A 27,652-nucleotide genomic window follows, 5' to 3' on the forward strand; every position below is an offset into this window, starting at 1 on the left:
CTTTTGCAAAGAAGATCTAACTGGAATTCATTCTTCTGAACTAAATAGTATAACATCACAGAATTCAAGAAGCAAACCTACAAGAAATAGAAAAGGAAATGAATAGAAAAACAATATTTTCAGGAAACGTTAACTCACAGATTAAATTTTAAAAATAAATGCTTGGTTTAAAGGATGTGAAAAAGGTAATAAATAAAGTTGATTTAATTTGTACATGCAACATTTAAACACCTGAGAATGGTCATGACATCTTATTTTCAAGCTTCCATCATGCAGTTATAGAAATTGATCCTATCTTGGTGAATAAAAACTAATTCAATAAGGGGTGGGTGGGTGGCTCGGTTAAGCATCTGACTCATGGTTTCAGATTAGGTCATGATCTCATGGTTTCTGGGTTCAAGCCCCATGTCAGGCTCTGTGCTGACAGTGCAGAGCCTGCATGGGATTCTCTCTCTCCCTCTCTCTCTGTGCCTCCCCTGCCTGCTCTCTATCCCTCTTGCTCTTTCTCTCTCAAAATAAATAAATAAAAACATTGGAAAAACCTAATTCGATAAAATTTCGTAAGTAGAAAGAATATAGATTACATTAATTTTATGAAAAATAAAAATTATAGAAATTAAAATTTAAAACTTTAACCATCTGGAAATTTTAAACTGCTATCTCAGTTATTCTTGTGTAAAATGGAATATTGAAACTGGTGGTGCAGAATATATCTAGAAAATGAAAATAAAAACTCTAGATATAGAAATTTAGGTGGCTTGTCTAAAACTGTATTCATAGAAAAATTAATAGATGTTAAGAATTTTTACTTACTAAAAGAGAATAAAATATTAAATTAAACACTTAACTCAGATTTAAAATAAGGAGGATTAAAATGATTAAAACAGAAATAAAAGTTAGATAAATAGGACTGATAAATAAAACCAAGAACTGTTTTTTCCCCCAAGAACTGGTATTTAAAACTGGTGACAATCAAATATAAAACGATGCAGTAGCACAACTAAAATACTAAAATATTTGAAAGATGTTAATTGTCCCTGAATTAAATTTACAAACTTATATGCTATCCAATCAAAATATCAACAAATGTATTGTTGCTGTTGTGTTTGTTTGCCTGGAACATGCTAGACTTATTCTAAGGTTATCTTGAAAAGTAAATATATATATATATATATAAAGAATAACTAGAAATAACATGAAAGGGACAAACAATAAGAGTGAATATGCTGAACAATTTTAAGATGTATTATTAAGACATAGAAAGTATAACTCTTTGGTCCTAGCACAAAAAAATGACTTCTTGTTCCAGAGATTTACTCAAGTACCTATAGGAATTTGACATACATTAAAAACATTTCAGAACATTGAAGGAAAGCAGAATTATTCAACAAATGGGGTTGAAATAACCCATGAGGTTTTTGGAAAAACACTATAGGTAAATCTTTACCCCTTGCTCTATAATTAACTCCATATGAATTAACATTTTAAATATAAAACATGAAAATAAAAGTGTTAGGAAAAAATCATAGAGATTTAAAATAATTATTTTGATGGTGTGACCAAAATCTATCATTAAACGGGAACACTCGATACATTTTACCTCGTAAGACTTAAATGTATGGGTGGTAATCATCAAAAAAAACAAAATAAAAAATAAACTAAGAAAAGTATTTACCAAAAAATACACTGCAGGCAAAGGGATTAAATCCCTTAATACACAAAAGGATCCTACAAATTTTAATTTTAGGCCCCCAAACTCCCTAGAAAAAATTGTCAAGAGATATAAACAAGAAGAAAGGTCACAAAAAGGCAATACGAAGAGCTGGTATATGTAGGAAGAGTTGATTAATTCTGCTCACAAACTAATACACACTTAGACACACTTGGATGTTTAGATGCCATTTTAATCTAATCACACTGGGAAATAATTAAGAAAGTGATAAAAATCATTTGGGCAGTGTGTAGAGAATCTGTTAGCAGAGTTAAACTATAGTTACAACTTTTGCTGAGCATTATGGGAATATCTATCAAGATTTAAAATAAGATAGATATCTTACGATACAATAATTCTAGTAGGAATAAACATACACAAAAAAGCACAAAATATATATGTATAAACATTAATAGCAGCATTTAATTAGATTTTTTAGTAACAAATATAAGAGATGATGTCTAAGACCGTGTGTGTGTGTGTATGAAAGATAAAAATTGAGAGATAGGGAGAGAATGAGAGAATCAAGCAGGTGCAATTTAATTTTCAGTTTTATACTTTTGTTTTTAAATTTTTTTTAAAAGAAACTTGTTTTATTGGTAAGCCAATTTAAACTACATCTTTGTCCAGTTCAGGGAGAATGTACATGGGCATCATAATGTTAAAAAAACAACAAATTCTCGTTCTATAAAGAGTTTTATTTTTTAATTAATTTTTTTTTGTTTGTAAAGTTTATTTATTCTGAGACAGAGAGAGAGAAGCGGGGGGCGGGGGGAAAGATTGAGAGAGAGAGAGAGAGAGAGAGAGAGAGAGGGAATCCCAAGTAGGCTCCCTGCTGCCAGTGCAGAGTCCGACATGGGGCTCGAATCCATTAACGGTGAGGTCATGACCTGAGCTGAAATCAAGAGTTGGACGCACAACCAACTGAGCCACCCAGGCACCCCTAAAGAATTTTCTTTTAGTGTAGTTTAAACTTCAACCAATATGAATAACAATTTATGTTGATGAGTTTCTCGCTTTCTCTTCTTTTTTTCTCTTTCACACACACACACACACACACACACACACACACAACTAAACTTCATAGGAATGGGGCCATTTTGGCCCTTTGGATTTCTGAGAGACTTTTCTGAAAAGTTTGCCTGAATGAATAGTAGGTCAAACAGCTGGGGCTGCAGAACTCAGTAAAACCACACAAAAGCTGAGGGAAATTATGTTTTCTTCCTTTGATTTATGATCTTGAAACATCTTTTCAGGAGGAGAAATCAATCCCACAAAGCACTGAAGTTAAGAAATAATTAGGCATTTTGAATTTTTCAACAGCCACAGAAAAGAGATCCACATTTACATAAAATAGTGTAGCATGTAGAGAGAGCCTGGTTTCTGCAGAAAATCCCTCCTATATGGAAGTGTTCAATTCCATATTGCCTTCCAATTGCTCCCCCACCTCCCAAATAAAATGCACAAAAATCTATTGGAATATATTGTGAGATTTAGATTTTCATATATTTTCTTACTACTTATTGAAGAATATGTCACATTCCCATATTAAAGTTGATGATTTTATTACCAAGACAATACATATATGTGATTTTGAATTTCAGACCTGAGGTCCTCAATAAAAAGCATCACAATTAAGATGATGCAACTGAAGAGACAGGATTCTAAATGACTTTGTTGTGTAAATGAAGAGAAATGAAGAAGGTTCTGGAAAATATCTCAGCTTATGATCTGAGTATTTTAGACATGTCCAACTTTCCTATCTCCATGGAATTTGCTTCTTGGTAATTTTCCACTAAGAATTTTAGTGCTGAAACAAACAGGATCATTTGGTACCCCACTTTACATCAGACATTTTCCTTAGTAAAACATCATTCTGAACCCAGGAAATAGGAACTGAGGACACACATTTCTTTAGCCAGTCCACCCAGTGATGGTAAGAACCCATAAGAATCCATATCCAGAATCTATCCAATTACAGCAAATGATTACTTAATAGCCTATTGGGAAAACATTTCCGCCTCTGGGTTGCAAAAAGGTCTTCAAAAATAGCAGGGCAGATAGTCCCAGGTCTCTGTGACCTAAAATATCTAATGAAGCTGAAGAATTATTAGAGCATCTTAGAGAAACCTGAAGCCATTCAGCCTAATGATTTAGTAATGATGTCTCTGTCATCTGGTCAGAGAATAATGTGGCTTCTAGCTTAGTATTTATTCAGCCACATTTACCAGTGCCAGTAGCACTGGCTTTGAGAAATTTTCTATGCCCTGGATATTCTCAGGCAACACACTCTTCTGGTTAAATAACTCTAAAAATGGATTTATTTTGTGATGTGTTCCACCTCTAGGAAATTAAATGATAAAGTCTAACTAATAAAGTCAAATGTAATAAAGAACCAAGACTGAAAAGCAGACATCATGCTGAAAATTCGACTTGTGTGTATGAGGTATAAGAAAAGTTTTTTCTTAGTTCAAATTTAAAAAATCCATATATGGCAAAGTACGATCATTTCAGAGGAGAGATGCAGGGAAGGGGGAGAAAGAAAGGAAGCCCAAACTTAAAAAAAAAAAAATCTACATTTTTTTTTTTTTTTAAACATAAAGACTATCACAATTAAACCTGCACTGGCCTCTGGTGGTCAAAATGGAAAATGTATTTGTACAGATGAATTACATGAATGACTGTTTAATATATATTAACAACTAAAGGTAGACAACCAGACATTTCACTTTGAGTAAATACTTCATTTTAACCAACTCACTTGGCTACAACATTTCTCCTAATTATTAAAATTGAATGTTTCCTCTTAGGAGAGGTTTCAGTTCTAAAGTTTTCGACTTTAATGCAGGTGCTATAAGCAGTAAGTTGATTGGCTGACACCACTCATAAACTTGGGATTTAAGTATTCACATGTGTTACAATTTATGTATAGGAAAGAACATTTTCCTGGATTTCTTAGGCTACTTCATTTTAGGAAAGTAGCCTATGAAATATTTAATGCCTTATTTTATCATGCACACTAAAAGAACACTATTAGGAACATAGAAACATACGTGATTGTCGAAGAATATCAGGATATAGAATCTTAACCCAGCAACTAAACTTAATGCTTTTTTAGTGGTTACTGTATGTAATATTAGAGACATCTTAGTGTACTGATCCTTAAGAAAAACAAAACAAAACAAAACAAAACAAAAGATGTATAATTCATTACAGCTCTAAGAAATATAAGATTTTTAATTCCAAGCTTACTTAGAATATTAATTTTTCTATTTCAAGAAAATTAAAGCCTGCATTTTCCTGGCTGTTTACTTTAACATCTTCTTGGATAATTTCATGTGGAAGCCAACAGATTTTTTTACTAATATGTTCCTTGAGCTTAAAAAAACCCACCAAAATGTATAGATAATTTTATCTGGCTCCTCTTCTTATTTTAATAGCAAGGCATGTTTTTTACAAAGGAAGATATGACAGAAACTGTGTTTTACTTTTGTTCTTTCCAATAATTAGAACATTTAAAATGATTTCCTGTTAAACTGTGTAAATTTTATCTACTGTATTAATTGGATATGAGCTATTATTAAAAGACAGCAGCAACACAGTGAAATTATAAATGGTCTTGAATTTTAACATCTTAATTTTTCTCAAATAAACTTCTCTCAATATAAAACCTAAATATGTGATAGAAGATAATTTTAGCACCAAACAAGGCCTTTGGGATTTAGCTTATTTCAATTCATTCAATAAACATTCATTGTGCACCTATTTTATAAAAATATTGTGTTGGCTACTTAATCAGTGAAGGAAAACTACAAAGATAAAAATGTATCTTGAGATTAAGATGCTTGTAGTTTTTTAAGTTTATTTATTTATTTTTGGGAGGGAGAGAGAGAGAGAGAGAGAGAGAGAGAGAGAGAGAGAGCCAGCGGGGTAGGGCAGAGAGGGAGAGGGAGAGAATCCACTGCTCTTAGCATGGAGCCCTACATAGGGCTCATTCTCACAAACCGTGAGATCATGACCTGACCTGAAAGCAAGAGACGGACACTTACCAACTGAGCCACCCAGACACCCCTGATGCTTATAGCTTTGAGGAAAGACAAGAGGGTTTAAAGAAAGTGAGATTATGAAATGGAATGTGAAGACATGCATTGTATCAAAGAAATGACACATAGCACACTTAAGCTGAAATAAAGGCTCCTTTGAGGAGAAGGGCAGATGATAAACTAGAAAGAGGAGCATTATTTACAATTTTTAAAGAGAGAGAGAGAGAGACAGCAGCATTAAAAAAATATATGGAATGGGACACCTGGGTGGCTCCGTTGGTTAAGCATCTGACTTCAGCTCAGATCATGATCTCCCAGTTCATGGGTTTGAGCCTGGTTGTTGGGCTCTGTGCTGACAGCTCAGAGCCCGGAGCCTGCTTTGGATTCTGTGTCTCCTTATCTCTCTCTCTGCCCCTCCTCTCTACTTGTGCTGTCTCTCTCTTTCTCTCTTAAACATAAATAATAAAAAAAATTTAAAAAATATGGAATACATTTAAACCGGAAGAAAAAATTAACAATTTAATAGTGATATGGGTGATAGAAGCAAGGCTTTAAAACTTGATTTGTGTGATGGCAGGTCAAATGTACAACTTTGTAAAAATTTGTCAGCATGTGCATTTATTGCATATAAATTGTGCCTCAAAAAAGTAAGGGTCGTATTCAATTAAATTTTTTCTATTAGTTGGGCTCTTACTGTCTCTTCAACTCCTCTTATCCATGTTCTATCAACTTGCAAATTTCATAAATTGCTTCAAATAAGTGTAATCCTCAAAGTTCCCTCAAAACTTCTCTGTCTTACTAAATCATAGTCTTAACATGTTTTCCCCTCAAAATTTATGGAAGTTTATCACATAATAAAACATTTTATGTATTTTTAAAATTTATCATGAGTGAATTGACCACCAACCTCATAATGCTGTGCCCAGTCAAGTAAATGACAACTTACTTTACTTCTTCTATTAAAAAAATTCTTTTTTGTGTTTATTCATTTTTTTTTTGAGAGAGAGAGAGAGAAAGGGAGATGGAGAGAGAGAGAGAATGACAGAGTGTGAGTGGGGAAGGGGCAGAGAGAGAGAGAGGGAGACATAGAATCTGAAGCAGGCTCCAGGCTCTGAGCTGTCAGCACAGAGCCTGATGTGGGACTTGAACCCATGAACAGTGAGATCATGACCTGAGCCAAAGTCAGATACTCAACCGAGTTACCCAATGACCCCTACTGCTTTGATTTTTAAGAGGTATATGTTGGGTTTCAATTTAGAGATACATTATATATGTGGAAAGAATACATTGAGTTTCCTTCCTCAGAGTGTATATAATGATTTATTTATTTATTTATTTATTTATTTATTTATGGGAGAGTACAAATGGGGGAAGGGCAGAGAGAAGGGGACAGAGGATCTGAAGTGGGCTCTGCACTGAGAGGCTGACAGCAGCAGCTTGATGTGGAGCTTGAACTCACAACCCCGAGATCATGACCTGACCCAAAGTCCAATGCTCAACTGACTGAGCCACCCAGATGCCCCCATGCATAATGTTTTTAAGAGTTGGAACCATATTTTTATTAGGCTCCTTATCGCTACACTGCCCCCGACCCATGTTTTTACTTCATTTGACTAGAGCTTAATTTGATTTCAATAGAAGTGAGTGAAATTCTGTCAGACTAGGTACGACCCAGAGGAAAACTTCCTAAGAATTGCATGTTCTTTTCTGTGTTTATAATAAACAAGGTTTTACTATAGTCTCAGACACATTCTAAAACAATTTCCACAAATAATACCAAGCAGTGTATTTAAGGGTTTAAACTCAAATTCTTTTTATGGTTGAAGAGCTAATTACCACAAAATGGCCTACCATACATGTGATGGTTGATTTTATGTGTCACTTGAATGGGTCACAAGGTGCCCTGATATTTGGTTAAACATTATTCCTAGTGCGTGTATGAGAGTGTTTTGGGAAGAGATTAACAATTGAATTGGTAGACTGAGTCCAACAGATTGCCATCTGCAATGTCAGAGGCCTCATCCAATTCATTAAAGGCTGAGTAAGAGGGGATTCACTCACAGTCAGCCTGACCGGTTTTGAGCTGAAATGTGGGTTTTCTCCTACCTTTGGGGGACCTGGACTCAGAGTAGAACTTAGAGCATTGGTTCTCCTGGTTCTCCTGGTTCTCAGGCCTTCAAACTCAGACAGGAATTTAGGAATTTACACCATCAAGCTCTCCTTCTCAGGTTTGTGACTCGGATTATAACTATATCATGAGCTCTCCCAGGGCTGCAGACTGCCAACTGCAGATCTCAAGACTTCTCAACCTCCATAATGATGTGAGCCAATTACTTATAATAATTTTCTTCATATATATATATATATATATATATACACACATTTATATATATAGGTTCATATATATATATATACACATATATGTATACATATGGTTCATATACATATATATAGGTTCATATATGTATAGGTTCCTATACATATATATGTGTGTATATATATGTATATATATATGTATATATGTATATATATGTGTATATGTACATATGTATACATATATGTATATATGTATATACATATATGTATATGTATATATGTATATATATACACACACATATATAAAGGTTACTCTAGCGTCAGTGTAAACAAGTGATAAGTAAGTCACAGCACACATTGAAATTCTCTGTTCAATTTTATTTTTCACTTTCCTCAGGATGCTTAAAAGATAGGAGTTTAACTGTCGTCCAGAGAGTTTGTCTTCAACAGGAGAAAAGTGAGATGACTTCCACATAAGGAGCCCAGTAGCTAAAAAAAACAATTGAGTTAACTCTGATATCCTTGGTGTGCTAGAAGAATCTTACTGTAAATATCAAGAAACTTAAAAAAAAAATCCTACTCTTTTTCTTATCTAATTCCTGTCACAGCTTTTTCTACACAGAGATGTGTGCCTAAAATGCTTTATACAACATTCCAGGTCATATGATTTATTTCTTTCTTAAAAATAAAAAAAAAAACAAATGAATATTACTTGACATATTCTACTTTACTTCATGGAGGAAGAGAGTATGCCCCATCCTATACTATCTAAAGATGAAATGCTGAACTTTGTTGAGGCAAAAAAAGCCACTTTTTGAGATCTTCACAACATGTAATTGTTCTACTTATTCTATGTTTGCTTTGTAACTTAGCCAATATCTTTATCTGAGCAATAGTACTGCTAGGACTAAAGGTTTTGGGTTGCATTTGTGCATCTTATTTTGTGCAATGTCTTGTATGCTCATTGGATTAGTTTTCTAGGGATGGGACAACAAATTACCACAAACTTGGTAGCTTAAAACAACAGAAATTTATTCTCTCACTGTTATAGTGGCTAAAAAGTCTGGCAAGAGGGTCTGAGGGAGAACTCCTTTCTATGACTGTCTCCCAGCTTCTAGTGGCTTCCTGAAATCCTTGGCATTCCTTGGCTTGTAGTTCCATCACTCCAATCTCTTCCTTCATCTTCATGTGGCCCTCTTCTCTGTGTCTCTGTGACAAATATCTCTTTCCTTTCTCTTATAAGGTCATTGGATTTAGAGTCCTTCCAAGATGATATAGAGATCCTTAATTTAATTATATCTGTAAAGACCCTATTTCCAAATAAGGTCATATTCACAGGTACTGGAAATTAGGACTTAGACATATTTCTTGAGGAACTATATTCATGCAAGGATAATGTTTAATTATTCTTTGGTGTTGCTGTTCATGAAAATGTGACAAAAGAGAAATTGAAATTAAAATGTAACAAAATGTTAATCAGAGGCTTTATGCTTCTTGCAAAGTTGGAATAATAAGAATCAAGCTAATCCTTCTACATTAAAGAAACTGCAAAATGGGTAAAATATATGAAACACTGGACCATAGGCAGGACAGGACTATGATCCCTGTTAGAAGGAGAAACAAGTTGAGCCCTATTATTTTTCAATTTTACTGCCTAGGTAGAGTTTACAGGCTGCAGTGCAGTAAGGGAAACACAAATAGAGCCCAGAAGCCTTCCTGAGTTGAGTAGATAGTAATAAGAATTTGGGAAGATCAAGGCAGGTAGAATGTATGTATATATAGTTGGAGATTTAGAAAAAGAGTGAGGGGATGGAGAATCAAAGCAAGTTAAAAACTTATAAGAAATAGAATAAATAATAGAGAAGAACACAAATCAATGAAATAGGAAAGAAAAACATAATAGAGAAAACTCAACTAAATCTAGAGCTAATTTGTTGAACAGATTAATAAAACTGATGAACTTTTAGCTAGAATGTTCATAAATAGAAAAGAAGAAAAAAATTACCAATATTAGGAATGAGAAAGGAACATCACTACAGATCCTACAGATATGAAAAGGAGAATAAAGAAATATTACAGGGGCACCTGGGTGGCTCAGTCAGGTAAGCATCCAACTCTTGATTTCACCTCAGGTCATGATCTCGTGGTTTGTGAGATTGAACCCCACATGGGGCTCTGTGCTGACAGCGTGGAGGCTGCTTGGGATTCTTTCTCTACCACTCTCTCTGCTCCTCCCCTCCTCATGCTCTCTCTCTCTCTCTCAAAATAAGTAAACATTAAAAAATATTATAAACAATATTGTGCCAATAACGTCTCCATGTTCACGAAATGAGTAAATTCATTGGAAGACATAAATTAAGAAAATTCACTCAAGAGGAAATAGATGACCTGAATCACCCTATATATGTTAAAGAAAGCAAGGCCTAGATAGCTTTACTTTTGAATTCTACCAAACATTCAAGGAAAAATAGTATCAATTCTTAGTAAATGTTTCAAAGCTACTACCCTGATATTACATATCCCTCATGAACACAAAGACAAATTAAATCCAGCAATATATAGAAAGGCTAATAAACAGATCATGACCTAGTAGTGTCTACCACAGGAATGCAAAATTAGTTTAATATTTGAAAATCAATCAGTGTAATTCACCATGTTAACAGAACAAAAAGAAAAAGCATGATCATCTCAAAAGATGCAATTCCCCCCCCCCCACAAAATATAGTATCATTCCTTGATAAAAAAAACTCTCAAGAAACTTCAAACAGAAGGTAATTTCCACAACCTGATAAAGAGCATCTGGGAAAAAAACATACAGCTTATATTATATTTAATGGTGAAAGATTGAATGCTTTTCCCCTAAGATTGGAAGTGAGATCAGGGTGTCCCATTTTACCACTTCTTTTCAAAATACGGCAGAGGTCATAGCTAGGCCCACAAAGCAATGAAAAGAGATGAATGGCACCTGGATTGAAAAATAAGAAGTAAAACTCTTTATTTGCTGACATCCTGACTGTCCACATAGCAAATCCTAAGAAATCCATAAGAAACCTATTAGAGCTAAGAGCTGAGTTCAGCAAAGATGCAAGATACAATCTGTACTCTTTATTTATTTTTTAAATTTTTTTAAATTTAATGTTTTTATTTATTTTTGAGAGAGCGATAGAGTACGAGCAGGGGTGGGGCAGGGAGAGGGAGACACAGAATTTGAAGCAGGCTTCAGGCTTTGAGCTGTCAGCACAGAGCCAGATGTGAGGCTTGAACTTGTGAACAGCAAGATCATGACCTGAGCCAGGATGGATGCTTAACTGACTGAGCCACCCAGGTGCCCCTAATCTGTGCTCTTTAAAAAAAAATATCAAAATAAAAAAGCTTTCTTATAATTCTCTTGGTTTCACCATGAGCAATTAATTTGGTTAAGGGCTCATTTTAAGGATTATCTTTCATGATCGGTTCCCTTTACTGTATTCCCTCAAAGTACCCCCAAATTTTCCTTCACAGCCCTCGAAGATTTTTACCTGATTTCTTAGGATTTTCTGATTAAGTTCCATGGCTGCTTTATTGATGTGTTTCAATGCCTAGCCTGTGCCTCAGCTGCAAGGAAACCACTCACTACATATTTAAGGTATGATTCAGTAAATTTACTAAGAATGTGTTTTAGAAGAATCATTGGCTAATAAATTTTGGACTGTAAATTAAAGATATTCTTCAGGGTACAATGCAAAAAAGTTATTTTTTTTTTCTTGTGTGCCATGCATTGTGCTAGGTCCTTGAGGTATAAAGATAGAACAACTGCTCTCAAGGAGTTCACAGTAATTTTAGCCATCACATGCATATAAAGCCAATATAATTCTCAAATATTTTTGGAGGAAAGGGAGACAATATAGCCTTCTCTGTTGGAAAGAATTACTTGAGTAGAGTTTTATAAATCAAAACCTTATGGTGTGTATGAAAGATTTATAGACTTTTATTAATGTGAGGTATAAATGAATTAGAAACAGTGCTTATAAGACCCTGTTGGTAAGAGAAAAAATACAGTCAGTGTCTTAGAAGGTTCTTCAGAAGATCATATGAATGCTTTAAGTTAGGCTCTAGTTTACAGCCTACTGTTTCTATCCTAGAAACTATTCTCATCCACCTCTCCTCTTCATTTCAGTGATTTATTTCATTAGGACTTGTTGGAAATTCTCCATGTTGAAATTGGGATTTTTGAGTGTGTGTGTTTGTTTTCATGGGATTTTGTCAACATGAATTATGTCAGAGATTTTGTTACTGGAGAAAGATATTATTAACCTGAAGAATCTGAGTGAAAACAGACTTGACCACCAACCTCAGAGATAATTTATGTGGAAGGTAAGTGGTTTGACCCAAAAAAGAAAAATAATATAATGCTCATTTATTATTACCATTTTTTGCCAAATAATTCCATTTAAACAGATTGGTTTTATGCATTTTATTTTTTTCTCCTAAAAGTCTGCACAAAATTAAATGGATACTTATCTTTAAATTTTCTCTCTCTTTTTAGGAAGGAAAGACAGAATTTTGTTTTACTTTTTAATAACCTAGTTCTTTGAAATCTTTTAAAGAGTAAAGTATAAGTCACAAATTCAAAAATTTTGGAGTACAAGTATGATAAGAATCACCAGGAGTATTTGTAAAAATGCAAATTCACACTTTCCAGCCCTGGAGATTATAATCCATTTAGTAGTTGTAGGAAATCCAAGATACACTTTTTTTCAACATGTAGAAAAGGTAGGTGATCTAGTTTAAGCAGCTTAATATTTTACATCCCCTCAAAAATAAACATTATACACTGAAGATGGATTCAAAGAGTAATTGAGTATTTTTCTTAACTATACTATTAATTTAAAACTGAATTTCTGGAACAAGACACATCACATACTTAAATATAACAATTCCAAATGTTAATCATTTTTGTTTTAGTTGTTATTTTGAATACACATGTATGCTTTTTTCCACTAGGGAAAATAATTGAGAATGAATTATAATTGTTTTAGATCATAAAAGTAGATTAAAAATGGCTGTAAGATAAAAGAAATCAGACACAAAAGTGTACATACTATATAATCCCATTTATATGAAATTTTAGAACAGGTAAAAGTAATTCAGAATGACAGAAAATAAATTGGTAGCCGGGGTATGGGGATTAACTACAAAGGGGCATAAGGGAACTTTATGGGTTGCTGGCAATGTTCTGTATCTAGGTTGTAGTGGTTATTACGTGAGTGTATATATTTGCTCATAACACTTCCACTTAAGCATTTTATTGGATGCAAACTATACCTCGTTAAAGTTGATTAAAATAGGCTATATTTGTGAGATTTTTTTTTAATGAGGGTAAATTTCTGAATCAAGTGTTTTAGGTAGCTCACATAATCTCCAGCAGGACCATAAAATTGACCTTGGAGGCTACATAATCAGGAATGTCACATCCTACTGCAAGGAATTCTAGAAAAGTGAGTTTCTGGATTCGACCTTTAGAAGGTGGGATTTTTTAAGTTGGGTAATTTTCCAACTTTGTCTTGAACCCTGTCTTCTTTATTTGTGTGCATGTGTGTGTGCATGCTTTCTTTGAAATTTAAAAACATTAAAAAAAATAAAGAGGAACATAACATTCATCCATATTCTCTTTATCTAGACTTAATTACTTTAACATTTAGACACATGCTCTGAGCTCTTTTGCTGTTGATTCTTTAACACATATTAAAGAACCAATGTATGAATTCATTGCCATAAAAATTAGAGAATTACAGATAATGCTCAAGCTGACATTAACCCCAGAGTTGCCATTTTGATCTCATTTACCCTCACTAGAAGCAAACATTAGTATGAGTTTTGTGTATTTTTTCTAACTTTTTGCATATATAGGCATGCATAGAAAAATATATATATTACTTTGATTTTTGAAAATGTACCTAAATGGTATCATGCTGTGCACATGGTTCTAGAACTTGCCTTTTTAACTCAATGTGTTTTTCAGTTCTACCAATATTGATACATATAGGTTTAGTGGTTAGCAACTCTAAGTGCAAATAAATGAGCACAACAGGAACAAATGTAGATTTGGTAGCTCAGGAGAAATACTGTACTATTAACTCCATAAAACTCATTAGGAATTTTTAGGAATTAGGAGTTTTTATTCTGCTAAGAAAAAATTTTAATAATCTGGATGCCAGCCTCACTGGTCTCCTACTTCCCTACTTCAGGTAGTACCTTCTCTCTACACAGAGACAGCCAAGCAATAAAGAGTTAAAACACAACAATCTGACCATACTAGATAAGAAAAAATAAAGCTGCAAAACTTGGAGAGAGACATTAACATCCTAAGTTGAGCGAAGAAAGTGTAGAATTGGCAATTGCCTGTTTATTTATTATTATTTTTAATGGTTATATATTTATTATTTAATGTTTATTATTATTTTCATTATTTATTATTTAATGTTTATTATTTATTTATTTTAATGTTTATTTTATTATTTTTAAATGTTTATTTATTAAGTAATTTAATGTTTATTTATTTTTAAATGTTTATTGATTATTTTGGGTGCAAGCATAGGAGGGGCAGAGAAAAAGGGACAGAGAGAATCCCAAGCAGACTCTACACTCAGCACGGAGCCCCACAGCAGGGGCTGATCTCACCACCATGAGATCATAATCTGAGCCTAAATCAAGAGTTGAACGCTTAACCAACTGAGCCACCCAGGTTCCCCAGTAGTTGCCTATTTAGACTAACCTGTATACAATGAGTTTTTGTATGGTAATTATTTTGAAAAGCTTATTTTTCCCCACACTACTCTAACACTAAAGGCATTGTATGGTAGCAGAAACTATATAGTGGTAATAAGATTAAAAAAATATTTTTCTTCTGCAATTGTTTAATTTCACATTTAAAACTCTGCATATAAATTGGCAATCTCAACTAAAGAATAATTATGTTAATTTATATTTAAAGTTATCAACATAATTAATGGTATTTCAGGTTAAAGTTAAAATGAGTTTTGGTAAGGTGTGACAATTAAATAATTCAATGAAATCGAGACTCCAGTATCATTTTTAAAAGTGCACTCATAAAGAAGAATAAGTAGTTGTTTGGATGGGCTGGCGGTGAGGGCAATAGCTCTTACAAAATATTCCCCAATCTACAGACACATTTGCTTTCTCAAACAGCACATAATAATAATAACTAAGGATTATATAACGTTTGCCAAGTGCCAGACACTCATGAACACATGGTACAGATTTTAATTCACTTGAACCTTGCAACAATCATCATTATCACTATTTTCCATTTTACAGATGAGGAATCTGATACAGGAAGCTCAGGAACTTGTTCAAAGTCATACAATTAAGATGAAGAACAAGTGAGATTTAAACCCATTTGGGTTAGCTCTAGAGTGCATACACTTAAGTAGAATGCTATTCTGTCTCTTCTGAATACACACACACACACACACACACACATATGTATAAATAACATGTCCATTATTTTCTTTAACCTAATGGAAACCACCAGTTAAAACAGGAAGAAAGTCTCCAGTTTAAAGAGAATTTTACAGAAGTATATTTCAGAAAAAAATAATAAATTATACATACAAAGAAGATTTTGGTCCCTCTAAATTCTCATTCTGATAAGCTAGACCCTCACTACAGCAACTCTAGAATTCCCCCTACATACATACATATGTGTGTGCATTTATGTATGTGCACTTTTTGTTTGTATATGTATTATACATATAATCCCAACGGTGGGAAATTTTTCTTCTCTGAAGAGGATTTTATCTGGAGATAATCAAGAGCATTTTGAGCTAAGACCAGTGGGTGATGTAGAGTTGCGCAATATTAATTTGAAGTAAAAATAAGGTTGGGCTAAAAATAATGAAATGGCCTTTTTAACATTCAGTGACCAACCATGACATTTACTTTTTCTAGCAAAGGATCTAAATATCTTTGGAATTCCATTATAAGGTGGGTCTTCTATTTCTCTCCCCAACATTTTTCTTCCTCTCTTCATTAATGAGGGTAACATGTTGGAAACTTGGACATATACAAAATTCTTTGTGTATATGAACTCCACAGTTTTGTAGCTTATGCAACAAGCAGAAGTTGCCTTGCCCATTGAGTCCATATTGTGGTAAAAGGAGCACTCTAGTGCTGTGAGAATGCAGACATTGTAGTCACCCAGGAAAGTCTTCCCTTCATAAATAGTTCATTAGCAGATTTTTTCATTTTTACACTTGACTGAAACTTAGTTTTCTTTATTTTCACATTTGTGGGGAAAAAAATCATTTACCCAGTCCAAGACAAGTGGAGATCCATTTGCTGTATGAAAATGAACTCTGTCCTTGGCATATTTGTGGAGTTCCGTAGTGGTGTTCTCTTACCCACTGCTGCCATCTGCTGGTCTTATGCCTGTTAGATTTTAGAGTAAGCCGTGCATAATGCTCCAGTCAAGATGATGCAAAATGCAAATATCATCAATAGGTAGTTTTGTAGACCCTGAATAATAAAAAAATGTAACTGTAATTAAGAAAATTTGAATCAAACATGCAGAAAGCACAGACTCTTAAGATTGCTAGGGACCTTGCTAACTCTCTGCTCCAGCCACCTGCATGCTTTTTGCTCTTCCTCCAAGCAATCATTCAGATTCTCTTGAAAACCCACAAGAGCCTTGCTAATTCACCCACTCAGTAAATACATGTGGGCATCCACTTTGCATCAACATGTGCTGGAGTTAAAATGGTGAGAAAAATGTGCCCTTATGCAGATAATTATACAATATGGGAGGCAGAAGTTAATCACAGAAAAGAATGTTACAAAGTGAGAGGAATGTTAATAAGTAAACAAGCATGATTGTTTCTGAGGTGTGTTACAAAGGAATCTCAATGAGGCTGGTTTGGATGGTGGAGAAATTAAGCTTCTAACTGTAAGTATCAATTAATTGGGCAGGGAAACAGGTAGGGACTCCAGGTAGAAGGAATTTTATGTGCAAAGCTCTGTTGTATGAAAAAGTATGATACTTGCCAGGGAAAGAAAGTCAATGTGACCCATGCAATGAGTTAAGTGGATAAAAACCAGGTTGGAGGGCTATGGCCCAAACATACACGGGGCTCATAGGTCATGTACAGTTTGAGGTTTTATTTTTCCAAGTAATGGGAAGGCAAAGACATAGGCAGCTGGACATGGTGAAAAGATGGGATTCACATTTTATAAAGCCCACACTTATTTGCGGATGGTGAACAGATTGGAGGGGTCCAGAACGGATGCAAGGAGATCGTTAAGGAGGCAACTAGAGTCTGCTTGGGGACAGATGACGAGGTACAGATGGAGAGATAGAGCTCGATCTGAAGGGTGAGAAAGGAACAGAGAGACTAAGTTTGCCTTGCCCAGCTATGGGTAGGTCCACTGATCTTAAAGATGGGAAACACTGAGAACCACTTCCCAATGTGGCCAGTCCATCTCTGATTAACAAATATCTTTCTGTGTTAAGTAGAAATATTTTATTTACCATAAGTTCTATCTATATCCAGGGTTACAGATAGATTGATTCTAATCTCTCTCCCACAAGATAAACCCTGAAACATTAAAAAATAATTGTCTTATATTCCTGAAGCAATTTTTTTTCCTGATCAGTATTTTAGCTCCTTTGACCATTTTTCATATGAAATAGTTTCAAGCTTCCAGGCTATTCCCATCTGAATACTGGCCAGGCTGTCTGTATCCCACATTAAATATAAACCCTGGTGCTCTAAGGTAAGGTTTGAACATCACGAAGTAAAACAGGACCAGCACCTCCCTAACTGTAGATTTTCTGTCTATGTTTAGACACTTTATGTCTAAAGTGCACTAAAAGTGCACTAAAAGTGCATCTAAAAGTGCACTGAGATCTCCTGACAGTCAAATAATATAATATCATTATTAGCTCTTATTAGGATTAATGCTAATTAATACATAGCCAAAATTCCAAAAAGCGTATAGTCTCTTTCTTCAACCTAATAAAGAATTGGGAGAGAATGGATTAATTGACCTGTATTTGATGATGAGAGAAGTCTTTGTAAGTTGAGTTGGGGACAGCTGAATTTTCTGATTCACTGTGAGTAGGAATATTACCCAAAGTTCCTCTAATACAAGTTCCACGAATGAAAACAGCACCACAAAGCCTTGCTAAGTACAGAGGAGCTTATTAACACACACACACACACACACACACACACACACACACACGCACTCCTACTAAGACTTTAAGGTTCCCTGATATCTTGTCAGTGTTGAAGACTGCAACCTTTACCTAGATACCTGTACTGGTGGAGAGCAAGCACTCAATACCTATTCGTTCAAAGAATGAATACACTCAGGTGATTTCCAAATGTCATTTGTGAATTAAACAGTTGATAGAATTACTTAAGTAAGAAAAAACAACATACGGGGCCCTCACTTATTACCATTTTATAACCTGATTATGGGACTAAGCTCTCTGATTATTTGCTAAGCTCTCTCCTTTATTGTCTATGTAGACAGAAGAATAATGTTCTCAGAGAGTAAAATATTTTTCCCTTTAAGGTGAAGAATCTGCTCAAACTTCCCAGTCTCCTAGAGAAAAAGACCAATTATATTTGGACAACAGCAATTGTTTCCCTTCATCAAAGGTGAATATTAGCACTTAAAAGATCATGCTAACATTCTCCCCAAAGCAAAAAGGTTTTAACTTGGATTTCTGAAACAGTTACTAAGGTCACAAATCATCTCATCCTCTATCTGAGATTAGCTACTGACCTATAAATTGTTGTAGTGATAATCTCCTGTATTTCTGTAGACATTGTGGCTAATGTGTGTTTCTAAAAATAATAATTTATATCTGGCTTAAAATAGCTAAATATAAAATTCAAACAAATTTCAAACAAAACAAACTTCCCAAAGAGGAACAGATAGCAGATATAAAAGAACACTGGAAGTGGAAAATACCCAACTGGTGCCCTATGGCATTAAGATTAAATGAAATCATTAAACCCTTTAGCACAAAAAGTACTTGGATCTCAGATTAAGTTCTTACTCCTGCAGGTTGTAGACTTTCCAACATGTGTCTTTGAGTACTGCTTCGAGACATAATTGTGTTGATTTTGTTTTCCTCCAGGGTTTTATCTTGTTTCTAAGAAGAATAATGTTTAAAAATTCTGATAGGATTTTGGTGTCAGTGTTCAGTTGACAGCTCTTTCTTAAACTCGGTGGCATGTAAAGTATTTAAAACTTGCCTTTAAGCCACCCATTAAGAAGCAGTTAGGCACCTGCATTGAATGATAAGCCTCACTGGATACTTCTTAAATTTTGTTTGTAGACAGATTTATAAGTTCTTCTTCTGCTTTTTTTTTTTTTTAAATTCCCAGAAGGTCAATAAAAGTCACTCTCTGCTTTCATCTTGGCCCTCTCTCTCTTTATTTTTACATACATACTTGGCCAAACTCACTCTCAAAATTCCAGAGACAATTGCGTTGGAATTTTGTAGAAATCACACTGAATGTGAATTGGAAATAACTGTCTACTGACAGCAGTGAGCTGCTCCCTCAGGAATACGGTGAGCTTCCCCATTTGTTCTGATATTATGTTTTGTAGGAAGTTTTTGTGGGAAATTGAGTGGTTTTATAAATCTAGCATGTTTCTTGCTTATTATTTTCTTATCTTTTAATAATTTCTATAGTTTTCAATAATATTCATTTTCCACTTTTTAATCAGTTATTGGTATTAGAAAGCTATTGATTTTATATTTATCCTATATTTCAGCACATTACCAAATAATCTTATTGGATCTCAAGATTTTCAGCTGACTGGCTTGAATTTTTAACGAAGATAATGTTACATGCAAATGACAATTTTCTCATTTTCTTTCCTACATCTATGTTGCCTCTTTCTTAATTTTATTTTATCACACTGGCTAGGATCTTCAGAAAATATTGAATAACAACAATAATGGAGAAATCTTTTGACTTCCAACTTAAAGAGAAGACCTTTTGTTTTCAGCTTGATTGCGGTGTAATTGAGAGAGAACTTTTGTTTCACCTTAGCTATTTGTTTGCTATTGTTTTTTGACAGACAGCTTTCTCCTATTTGAACATTTTGAAGAGTTTTTTTTTCTTAATTAAAACCTGATTTTTAATTCTAGCACATGCCTTTTGAAAAAATATTATCACATAGCTTTTCTCTGTTTATCTAACATTATATTACAGTGATTAATTTACACATTATAAACTATCCTTGCACTCCAAAGTTAAGCCCTACTTGGCCATGGCTTTTCACTAAAAATTTGGTCTGAGCTGTCGTTTTAAAGGTGTCCATAAGCAACAAAAAAAGCTTTCTTTGAATGTCTTTTAGTTCTTTTTAGAGGACTAAGGAATTAACAGTAGGCTCAATGGTTAGGGTTTCTCTCTCCCAAGAGGTTCTTGTAACTCGAAAAGAAGATTTTTGATTCAGTTACATTATTACTGCAGTAGTAACTAAGGTAATTTCCAAATCCTTTATTTTAAATTTATTTTTGGTTTGTGCTTCTTTTTAACTATAACTGCAAATAAGCTATTCTCACTTGTGATTTTCTAAGGCTTCAGTATGTTATACTAGATAATAAACACCCAATTTTTAATAGAAATCATGGGGTACCTGGGTGGTTCAGTCGGTTGAGTGTCCGACTTCGGCTCAGGTCATGACCTCATAGTTCGTGAGTTTGAGCCCCGCGTCTGGCTCTGTGCTGACAGCTCAGAGCCTGGAGTCTGTCTTCAGATTCTGTGTCTCCCTCTCTCTGCCCCTTCCCCGCTCATGCTCTGTCTCTATCTCTCAAAAATGAATAAAAATGTTTTACAAAATTAAAAAAAATTAAAAATAAATAAATAGAAATCATTACCCTGATTGGGGCAGAGGAAATACTTGCAAAGAGATTACGACATGTTTTGGACATAGAACTACTTTTTGTGGAAATCAACCCTAACTAAAATAAATAAGAAATGTGTATGAAAGTAATTTATGGCTCTATAAATGTTTTAAGTTGTCTTATGCATTAAAAAAATAAGATATTGGTGCATATATTCCAAACAAATTTATTATTTTTTAAATTTGAGAATCTTGTACTGTCAAATTATGGTTTTCTAAATCAAAACATTTCATTTAAAATACAGGAAATGATATTTTATATCTAATATTGAATAATCAATCATTTTAAGGATCATCCAGGTAGATGGGTTGCCTTTTGGTTCCCAGATATTAGTGACATAAGATTGTCTTAGAACCAGAAATTATTTGTTATTATAGCTGCAGATTAAGATAGAAAATATTACGTCTATGATGCCTTGACAGAGTGTCTCTAATTTGTATAAATATTTTTTAGTAAAAGCTATTACAAAAATACTATTCACATATGTTCCTCAAATTAAGGTAAATGGGAAAAATTCTGAAAACAATTAAAAAGTATTTTTTTAAGATTTTATTTTTAAGGATTCTCTACACCCAACATGGGGCTTGAATTCATAAGTACAAAATCAAGAGTCACATGCTCCACTGACTAAGTCAACCAGGTGCTCCTACAACAATTTTTAATGCAAACAACACACACACACACACACACACACACACACACACACATCCTAGAAGTATTTAATAAATGCAATTTTAAATCACCATCATTTACACTTGAAAGAGAAGTGGTAATAGTCCCTTGCTACCCCACCATTTTCTTATAAAGTTGCTGGTTTGCTATGGAGCCTTTGAGAGACATGAGAACCAACAGAAAAATCTATTCCCAAGGTCCATTTGCCTCAGGGATATTTTAATCTTAGGATAAAAAAATCTTTCATCTTGTTTATCTGCCAGATTTTACATTAAGTAAAATTTCCTTCTCATCATATTTTATTGGTTATTTAACCAAAATCTCTTAAAGGAAAATAAAGTCAACTAAGGCATTTTTGGACTGGGGGTTGGGGTGGAGAGAAATATGTTTCATAATAATTATCACAGCTTTAGTATTTTCTTTCCTTGTTAGGGATGATAACATTTTGAACATCTTCACTTGTTAAATCCTTTCATGTGTTTTCTGCCCTGGGCTTAGGAGTCACATACAGTTTTCAGAAAAATAACAGAAACATAGTATTAAACATAGTATTAAATACCTTTCTTACCTGGACCTACCCCTGTTTTCTAAATCTGCCCTTTCTTGTACATACCTGTATTTCCTTAAACTTGAAGACACCCCACATTGCAGCTATAAATCCTGGACCCTTAAATAAAAAGAAAAGTTCTAATTAGATTAGTTATTTTTCTGTGACGTACTCTACACACAGTAAATTGGAGAGATGACCTTATGCTTTGAGTAACTTTTTGCCATGAAAACAACAATATTGTCAGCTTAAACTATTCATAATCTCAGCTCTAATTCAACATTAACCAAGGTAGCATTAGGTAAAAAATAAAGATTTTTTTGTTTCTTTATGATTTTCATATTTATTGTATTGATGCTGTAATATTTTGTGCCATGTAATACTTTTCTTTAATGTTATCTACTTATAATATTTTAATAAACTAATAGTTTATGTTTTTCTAACAAACTTAGGACAATAGAAATAGGATTAATAGAAGTAAGTGTAGGAACAACTGATAACTTTTTTGGGAATGAGGCAATCTCATAATTGAAGAAACTGTAGTATGTTCTCTGAGACCCAGCCAATAATGTACTTTAAAAAATTTCTTGTGGCGCCTGGGTGGCTCAGTCGGTTGAGCATCCGACTTCAGCTCAGGTCATGGTCTCACGGTTCGTGAGTTCAAGCCCTGCGTTGGGCTCTGTGCTGACAGCTCAGAGCCTGGAGCCTGCTTCCAATTCTGTGTCTCCCTTTCTCTCTGTCCCTCTCCACCCCACGCTCTCTTTCTCTCAAAAATAAATAAACGTTAAAAAAATTTTTTTTAAAAATTCTTAAACTGATACTATTGCACGGTGATGAACTAGGTCTAACATTAAATCCCAACGAATGCTAATGACAGTATTATGGAAAGATACAAAAGCCACGTGAAGATAAATAGCAATAGGTTTATTCAGACAGGAATAAAATAATATAGGAAAAGGAAATGAGAAGAAGTAAGGTAGAAAGGATGATACTGCAGTTTGAAACTTTTAGCTATTAAAGTTTGTTAACTTTTTATAGCTGAGAAGGAAAAAAAAATTGGAATTTGGTCTTTGTGGAAAAGGTGTATTGTATCAGCATTTTTAGGATTCCTTTTCAAGCTCTGCACAAACTCTGGAAGAGTTTCACATAAACAATTCCAACATGTTTTTCCCCTTCCACTACTCCAACCATCTACACGGCTGGGTCAGCAAAGTTGGACTCTACTCCCGGTATGTAAGCGAAGCAATAAAAATACTTTACTCTGTTTATCAGCATCTGGAAGGTTCAACATCAAAAGAGCCAGAGAACTAGGTCAAAGGAACTGTCTTTTATCAGTGACGTAAGGTCCTAAGCCTCAAAATCCAAATCAAACAAGAAGCATCTGCGTCCTTCAGGCAATTCCACACTGACTTGGGACAGGATAAGAGGAAACAATAGAATGGGGGATATAATATTAATGTTATCATGCCAATCGCTCAAGAATTTTATCCTCTCTAATCTGAAAATTTATATCCATTCAGAGAACATAATAGAAGACAATGCCAAAAGGTATCATTGCCCTTTGAGGCTTTTTGGGTGATGATTTCCTAAATATTAATTTAGACGTGGTCTAAGGGTTATTGTAGGGAGTGATGTGGTTATAGGAATGGTGCTTTGCTAAACGTAATGCAAGCACAGTTCAAAGTGTGGACATCTTCTTTGATTCAGGCAGAGGAGAGCCAGGTAGGAAGGAGTTTTGGATAAGAAATATAGCTGATTTTTTGGCAATTGGGATTGCATATTTTCCTTCCATAAAATGAATATAAATTGCACATTTGTAAATCAGCCTTTGAAAATGAGGTGAGCTTGAGCTATCTTCAGAAGCTGAGCTTCTGAATAAACTGATTCAGCTTTTAGATTTATCAGAGAAAATTTAGACCAGAGGGAACAAGCTTGCTCCTGCTACATGGGTTTTTTTCTTCTGTTTTCTTCCCTCCCACCTCCCTCTCTCTTTTCCTTTCTCCCTCCCTCCTTTCCTTCTTTCCTCCCTCCCTCCCTTCCTCCCTCTCTCCTTCCTTCCTCCTTCCTTCCTTCCTTCCTTCCTTCCTTCCTTCCTTCCTTCCCTCTTTCCTTTTTAATTATCATTTGCTAATAAATAACATAGAGGCTGCTTTCAAGAAACTCACAATCTAGTTACCAGTGAGTACATAACAGTGGAAATATACATACCTGGGAAGAACAGTGCTTCCGGAATTAAAAAAAAAGTGCTCTTTTGATAAAATAAAATTGATCATATTTATTATTGTTGAAGCTGGGTAATGGGTATGTTTGAAATTTTCCACTAAAAAAAGTTAACGTAAAAAAAATCTAGTTCTCCCAAGAAATGAAATAAAGAAAAATATGAGATCCTTGAGGAAAAGACTGAATCTTGTCTGCATGTGGAAAAGGTTGTTTTTGGCTAGAGTAATGAAAGTGAAACAAAACAAGAACCTAGTAGTAATGTTGCTCAATTCCCTCAACTCCCAGGAACACCTGTTTTCCCCAGGTAACAAACCCCAGGCACCAGAGGAAGCTCCACCTGGTGGGTGAGAAGACTTTGCTTATATCACGGTGATTCGAGAACAGTCCTTCAGACAGGTAAGTCTCCAAAAGCCACAGTGATTACTCCCACCGACCATCTGCCCATACCTCACCTACCTCAGCAATTTATTTCCACTGAATTAGGCTTTAATGTTTTGTCCTAAGTCTTTACCATAATTTAATACAAGAAAGAGTGATGGAAAAACCAAATCTCTGTCTACTGTAAATTTGTTTGAGGAATATTATTTATTGTTACTCAGTGTCCTCTGTAAAAGGCCCCATGTGATACATTCTATTAAGAATTTAGTGCCAGAAAATAAATGGTCTCTTCTGAGGAAATAATATGTTAAAAAGAATTAGCTACCCCATTAACTCCCTTTCGTAAGCACAGCGCAAAACTTGATGTTTAATCATATAACTCATCCAGAGACCGTAGTTTGCTTTAGCACTTCCTGAAAGCCTTCTTTAAAAAGTACCAGATGAAGTTCCACATGAGGAGTCTGAAGTACTTTCTGTCTCACAAGGTTTTCATGAGCTTCAAGTGCCAGAATATATGCAAGAGCATTTTTAATTTATAAACTGTCATCTAGAGATAAATATTGTTATAAACAGCAAATTACAATGTATCCAAAATAGCATTAGGTAAAATGACCGGACAAAAACTGCAAGGATATCAACGATTAATAAACCTACTAAAATGAGGTTAGCAATGTTCCCTTAGTGGTCAAGGACGTGAGACCAGAGGCTGCTGGTGAATCCACATGAAACTATTATACACATTGTACTCTTAAAAAAATCAAACTCCATGACAGTCCTCAGTGATTCACTAGGGTTGCTTCAGAAAAATCAGATTTACCTTTAAAAAACAAAACTGGGGAAAGACGAGTTAGCTACTTACAGCAGTGATTATTGGAAAACTGACCACAGCACTGAGAGAGTGGTTAGCTATGAACCAACAGCAGGTAGCTATTGCCCAAAGAGCTCCTGACAGGAAACCTGAAACACACACAAACAGTGCACACTTACAAGCCACGTTCCTCTCCTGAAAAATCCATGCTCTAGATACAGCAGGAATATTAAGTTGCTCATATCAACGCATTCCCATTGACATTGTCGGCCAACATGGATTTTTGAGCTGTGTTTTACGATAATTTTGGAAACCAAGTCATTTTTTTTTTTTGCTCTTGATGGCTGTGGGTATAATTATCAATTTTTTCACTTTCTTGACATTAAATAAAATACCCAATGTTGTGGTTGAGGTAAAGATTGGGTAGTGGAGAAGGACCAAGGGACGATACTGGATCTGAGCATGCTCTGTGAACACCATTTATGCTAAACTATAAACATAAAGATGCTTAGAGCTAAGGGTGAAAAAAAAAGCCTCCTAGAATTTGAAAGAAAATACCAGATATAAATTTCAGGATAGTTTAGCTAAGTGTTCAGTACATATCATATCATTTTTTATAATGGTATAGCAGCACACATTGACTTTACTGAATCAGGTATTCAAAATGAATCTCTGACATACGTTTTATTTTGTTCTTAAAAAAATTTTGCTTGTGGGCTTATGTCCCAAATTGCATTATGGCAAACTCTGAAATAAGTGAGAAATTATATGTATTTTTTACCACCAATGCCGAATGGATTAAGCCCAAAGCATGCGCATTCAACATATGCTTTTTTCAAACTCTAAAACGGCTTCTTATTATTTTTCAGAGAAAATGTTTGTTGACCTAAGTGACTACAAATTTCTATTTGTTGACACTTTAAAAAAATAGTCATAGGACTCTGACTTTTAATAAACATCCTGAGGTAATGAAGAAGAAATAATAAAGTCTGATGGTCAATTTACAAGATATTCTGGTGTAGGAAACCCTTAGATTCACTGCTCAAGTTTCAGGTTCTGTGATGACTAGTATTTCATATCCAGTTTCATGGCTTTTAAATCCTTCATATTTAGTTGTGAGTTGGGTCAAAGCAATTAGGGAATGAACATATACACAGACACACACAGGATGGCTTGGTTTCCAGACGACAATTAATCAAACTAAGTGAGTATACTCTCACAGAGTAAGATTTTTTATAGTAAATATTCTTACCTGGCAAGACTGCTTCAGGATATAGCTTAGGGTTATTTTTCATGGCTATACAGTAGGCGAAAAAGTAGACTGTACTTGTAAGAAAGATGCCGCTGAAGTGTGCAAAAACATAGTCTAAATCTGAAAATACATATTATAAAACTCTCAAATGTGTCATTCATTTCAAATATATTTAAGGTTCTAATAATAACACAAATCCACCAAAATTAACCTTAAAAGTAAACAGTCATTAATTATATTTTATTATCCTAGTTTTCTACATGCTGTTTATATGGAATTAAATTAACATATTTAAAACTTAGAAATATGAAGTGGTCAATTAGTTATTATAATCAAGTCTAAAAGACTTTTTTATGATTATCTTGGAAAGATAAATAAGAAACTATAAACATTATGTGAATACGATCTTCTTTTTAAGAATTGTATTCAGACTGGGGTGCCTAGGTGGCTCAGTCTGTTAAGCATCTGACTCTTGATTTTGGCTCCCATCATGACCTCATGGTACATGAGACTGAGCCCTGCCTTGGGCTCTATGTTGAGAGTGTGGAGCCTGCTTGGGATTCTCTCTCTCCCTGTCTCTCTGGCCCTCCCCTGCTCACACACGTGCTCTCTTTCTGTCTCTTTTAAAATAAATAAACATTAAAAAAAGAATAGTATTCAGACTTAATTTTTATCAATGGCTATAACAAATCTCCAGGTAGACTGTATTTGGGGGGTGTGTGTGAAAAAATTACGGGAGTGCTAATTTTATATGGTGACCAATTTGGAGACAAG

At 34.3% G+C, this 27,652-nt stretch overlaps 1 protein-coding gene across 27 annotated transcripts in view; it reads right to left on the reverse strand.

Annotated features, from left to right (window-relative positions):
• The window catches only part of TMEM144 (transmembrane protein 144), a 63,729-nt gene that overhangs the window by 1,605 nt on the left and 34,472 nt on the right, over positions 1 to 27,652 (reverse strand). For 13 of the 27 annotated variants that reach the window (XM_053216791.1, XM_053216784.1, XM_053216780.1 and 10 more), the window contains 4 exons: positions 26,879 to 26,998; positions 25,678 to 25,775; positions 22,287 to 22,340; positions 8,408 to 16,587 (listed from right to left, as the gene is read on the reverse strand). In XM_053216791.1, coding sequence (XP_053072766.1) covers positions 16,504 to 16,587; positions 22,287 to 22,340; positions 25,678 to 25,775; positions 26,879 to 26,998 — 356 coding nt within the window. In that variant the 3' untranslated portion in view covers positions 8,408 to 16,503. Of the gene's footprint in view, positions 78 to 8,402; positions 16,588 to 22,286; positions 22,341 to 23,480; positions 23,630 to 25,677; positions 25,776 to 26,878; positions 26,999 to 27,652 lie in introns of those variants that run through there. The other 14 variants (XM_053216796.1, XM_027068052.2, XM_053216795.1 and 11 more) reach the window with 6 other exon arrangements.

This window comes from Acinonyx jubatus, chromosome B1 (assembly GCF_027475565.1).
Source record: "Acinonyx jubatus isolate Ajub_Pintada_27869175 chromosome B1, VMU_Ajub_asm_v1.0, whole genome shotgun sequence".
Taxonomy (NCBI): Eukaryota; Metazoa; Chordata; class Mammalia; order Carnivora; family Felidae; genus Acinonyx; species Acinonyx jubatus.